This window comes from Megalopta genalis, chromosome 6 (assembly GCF_051020955.1).
Source record: "Megalopta genalis isolate 19385.01 chromosome 6, iyMegGena1_principal, whole genome shotgun sequence".
Taxonomy (NCBI): Eukaryota; Metazoa; Arthropoda; class Insecta; order Hymenoptera; family Halictidae; genus Megalopta; species Megalopta genalis.
In genome coordinates, this window is record NC_135018.1 from 24,197,740 (window position 1) to 24,202,251 (window position 4,512).

Below are 4,512 nucleotides of genomic sequence, written 5' to 3' on the forward strand. Positions count from 1 at the left end.
CAAGGACAATCAAGAGCGAGAGCCCACTACCGCGAACACATATCGGCGGTCCAACAAGACGCGACGGAGTCCTCCGGCCTCCCCACAGACACCTCGACGACAGACATTTGTCGCAACCTCGACACGAGCGTGCAAAATCTGCAATCTCGATAATCACGCGGCGTTCGCGTGTCCGAAATTTCAATCTATGACGGCACAAGAACGAATCGCGACCGCACAAACGCACAAATTGTGCCAAAATTGCTTGTGGCCAGGCCACGCACCCGAAGAGTGCAAGACGGGACGGTGTCGCGTGTGCAATGGCAAGCACAACACCAAATTGCACCTCGACGCGGCATCCGGGAACGCGTCTCACAAGAACGAATGACAAAACGACACGACAATGGACATACGAACAGAACGACACAAAACATTCATTTCGGACGGACAGGCGAACGGTTTATTGACAACAGCGACAATCTACGTGTTAGATCGCGATCAACAACCGGTTTCATGCCGAACGTTGATCGATACATGTTCCAACGCGAATCTCATGACGGACGAACTAGCGCAAAAATTACGGCTACCGACGAAACAACAAACCGCGACAATAGAGGCATTAAACCAATTGATCACCATCACCAACCAATTGGTCACAACAACCATTAAATCGAGACTTACGACCTACGAACGGACACTGACTTTCCTGACGATACCGAGAATTGCAGGCCCGCTACCCGACGTGCAAATCGATCGAGCGAAACTAGGCATTCCTCCGAACATCAAATTAGCCGATCCGAATTTCCATCGACCAGAACGAACCGACATGTTGCTAGGGACCGGACCGGCGCTGTCTTGTCTCAGCATCGGACAATACAACATCTCAAAACGACCCAGCGACGAGTTAATCCTCCAAAAGACTCAATTCGGATGGGTCATTGGAGGTAGCGTCCCGATCCCTACGCCGCGAACAACACGCAACACGTTTTCCACCACCATACAGTTCGACTTACAAAATTTCTGGGAAGTCGAAGAAGGTCCCCATAGGCACCATCCAACACTCGAAGAGCAGGAGTGCGAAACACATTTCAGCAACAACGTCAAGCGTGACGCGTCCGGACGATACATGGTCGCGTTACCCTTCAACGAAAAAAAGGAGCAGCTCGGAGGTTCTCGGTCGATGGCCCTCAAACGCTTCTTGGCACTCGAGCGGAGATTAGCGCGGAACGACGAATTACGGAAACAATACCACCAAGTCATCAACGAGTACCTCGCGCTCGGGCACATGACACAGGTAGACACCGTCGATACACCCGGGTGCTACCTACCACACCACGCCGTCGAGAAACCCACTAGCACAACCACCAAGGTTCGCGTGGTCTTCAACGGGGCAGCCAAATCTACCAGCGGGCTGTCGCTGAACGACACTCTACTGACCGGTCCAACCATACAGGACAACCTCTTCACCTTATTGATTCGGTTTCGAATGCACGCAGTCGTCCTAACCGCGGACATCGAAAAGATGTACCGGCAATTCATTGTCCGACCGGACGACCGTGCATACTAACGCATCTTATGGCGAGACAGTCGCGGCGAAATAGCTACATTCGAGCTAAATACCGTCACTTCCGGACTCTCCTCAGCACCATATCTTGCCATAAGATGCTTACACCAGCTGGCAGACGACGAGCAGGACGCAACACCAACAGCATCAGCAATCCTCAAACGTGATTTGTACGTCGACGACCTGTTGACCGGTGCCGACACGACCGAAGAGGCTCAGGTCATCCAACGGCAAATCACAAGGTTACTGCGGAAGGTAGGTCTTACCATTCGACAATGGGCCTCCAACGAACCCAAACTTCTCGCAGGACTGCACACGGAACTTATCCATCCAAAGATCCTGGGCAATGCAACCGCGATGAAGATGTTGGGCATCTCATGGGACGCGAAACACGACACCATTCGCTACTCCGCACAGACAGCCACAGCCAACAAGGTGACCAAACGTCACATCCTAGCAACCATCGCCAAAATATTCGATCCATTGGGATTACTCGGACCCGTGACAATACACGCCAAGATCATCATGCAACAACTCTGGCAATTGAAGATTGACTGGGACGAATCCCTGCCGGCCAACATCCATACAGAATGGACCGAATACGAGAGGTCATTACAAGAACTTAATCAAATCGAATTCGGTCGACACGTAAGTCTCAGGAGCGCGGGAAGACTCGAGATACACAGGTTTTGTGACGCAAACGAACGGGCCTACGGCGCCTGTTTATATGCACGGACTATCAATGAACGCGGCCAAATCCAGACCAGCCTAATCTGCGCAAAATCCCGCGTCGCACCCCTGAAGACCGTCACGCTCGCGCGTTTGGAACTCTGCGGCGCTGTCCTCCTAACGTCACTTTACGAAACAGTTCGCGACGCCATTATACGAGACATCCACACTACCGTTTTCTGGACCGATTCGACGATCGTACTCAACTAAAGGTGGTTAAATAAACCACCGTCCACACTAAAAACCTTCGTCGCGAATCGCGTAGCCGGCATTCAAGGCAAAACCGACATCTTGTCATGGCGCCACATCAGATCAAGGGATAATCCGGCCGATCTACTTTCTCGAGGCATCACGCCTGGGAAATTTCTCAACAATGCACTTTGGCGATGCGGACCAGAATGGCTCTCTCAAACAGAGGCCACATGGCCCAACTCGAGATACATTCCCTCAAACGAGGTACCAGAGACAAAAAAGATCACGTGCCTCGCCACCGCAATCAACCAATCCAGTGAGATGCTTACCCGGTATTCCTGCATCCAAAAACTACGGCGAATTGTAGCATATTGTCTACGTCTGGTGCCTGCCCGTCGCAAAACAGGCCCCTTGACCATCAAAGAGCTACAAGAAGCCAACATCCGCATCATCAGGTCCGTTCAGTCAGTCACATTTACACAAGACATAAAAAACCTAAAATCCGGAGAATTACACCCTAGAAGCAAACTTCGACCTCTGCACCCGTTCCTCGACAACGAGGGTATCTTGCGCGTGGGGGGTCGCCTCCAAAATTCCACATTAGCATTCGCTCAGAAGCACCCAATTTTATTGCCAAGGAGTCACCACGTGACTGATTTAATCATCCGCGACGCTCACACGAAAGGTCTTCATTCAGGCATCACCGCAACCTTGCATGACGTGCGCCAAACCAGAAAAATTGTACGGCAATGCGTAAGGTGCCTTCGAGTTAATCCCCCCACGGTCGACTACCTGATGGGAAATTTACCTGCGGCACGCGTCACCGAGAGTCAACCATTTCAGAACTCCGGTGTCGATTATTGCGGCCCTTTTTACATAAAGGAGCGACGGCACCGAAATCGCACCCGCATAAAGGTATACGTTGCCGTATTTACCTGTTTCGTGACAAAGGCAGTACACCTCGAAGTAGCAGACGACTTGACGACGGATGCCTTCATGGCGGCCCTCAAACGGTTCGTCGCACGCAGGGGGGCCTGCCAAAACATGTATTCGGACAATGGGACCAACTTTGTCGGAGTCGACAACGAATTAAGGGAAATTTGCAGGACACTCCCAAGGAACGAAAGGTTGCAAAACTTCCTCACCACGAAAGGAATCACGTGGCATTTCACGCCGGCTCTGTCTCCGCATTTCGGGGGACTGTGGGAGGCGGCTGTAAAGGCTTTCAAGCATCACATCAAACGAGTCGTCGGTGAAGAATTATTCACATTCGAACAATTCAACACTTTTGTAATCGAAGTCGAAGCCATTCTAAACTCGCGTCCGCTCACTCCCCTCTCTACCGATCCAAACGATACATCGCCTTTGACTCCTGGTCACTTCCTGATTGGCAGCTCTTTAACGGCCATTGCCGAGACCGATTTCAGGGCAATCCCGAACAACAGGCTATCGAATTGGCAGCACATCCAGAAGGTGAAGCAGCACTTTTGGACGAGGTGGCAAAAGGAATACATAAACCAATTAACCATTCGACACAAGTGGACAAGGAGATCTCATTGTATTCGAGAAGGGGCCATCGTTGTACTGAAGGAGGATAACACTCCTCCCTTATGCTGGCACCTGGGACGAGTCCAGCAGGTCCATCCAGGAGCTGATGGAATCATCAGAGCAGTCACCGTTCGAACCGCAAACGGCGTCTTCAAACGAAACGTGAAGAAGCTGGCACCACTTCCCGATCCAGGACCTTCACCGCAGTACGACGGGAATCAAGGACAAATAGACATTACATAGTTAATCGTGAGCATGTTCCATCGCGAAGGAACAAACACGTGGAGTCTTTGCGATCGGGTTTACGACACGGACGTGACCACGGTTGGGCTGCAGTCAAGGACACTTCCATAACCCTTTGGCGTCCAGATTGTCCGGACGTCATCCGGACATAGCATAAAATCACAAAGCAGACGTTTTTTTTTTTGCTCATCGTAAATAAGCCGTTTTCCTTGACAGCCATAAGGTCCCATAAACCCGGAATTTTCGAAGGGTCAGTC

The 4,512-nt window shown here is 51.3% G+C and overlaps 1 protein-coding gene across 1 annotated transcript; it reads left to right on the plus strand.

Annotated features, from left to right (window-relative positions):
* Positions 1 to 382: 382 nt before the first annotated feature.
* Positions 383 to 4,255, plus strand: LOC143259673 (uncharacterized). The gene is made up of 3 exons (XM_076522934.1): positions 383 to 1,503; positions 1,567 to 2,394; positions 2,485 to 4,255. Exons 1-3 carry the CDS (start codon positions 383 to 385, stop codon positions 4,253 to 4,255), a joined length of 3,720 nt encoding a protein of 1,239 aa, XP_076379049.1.
* The last annotated feature ends 257 nt before the right edge of the window (positions 4,256 to 4,512 follow it).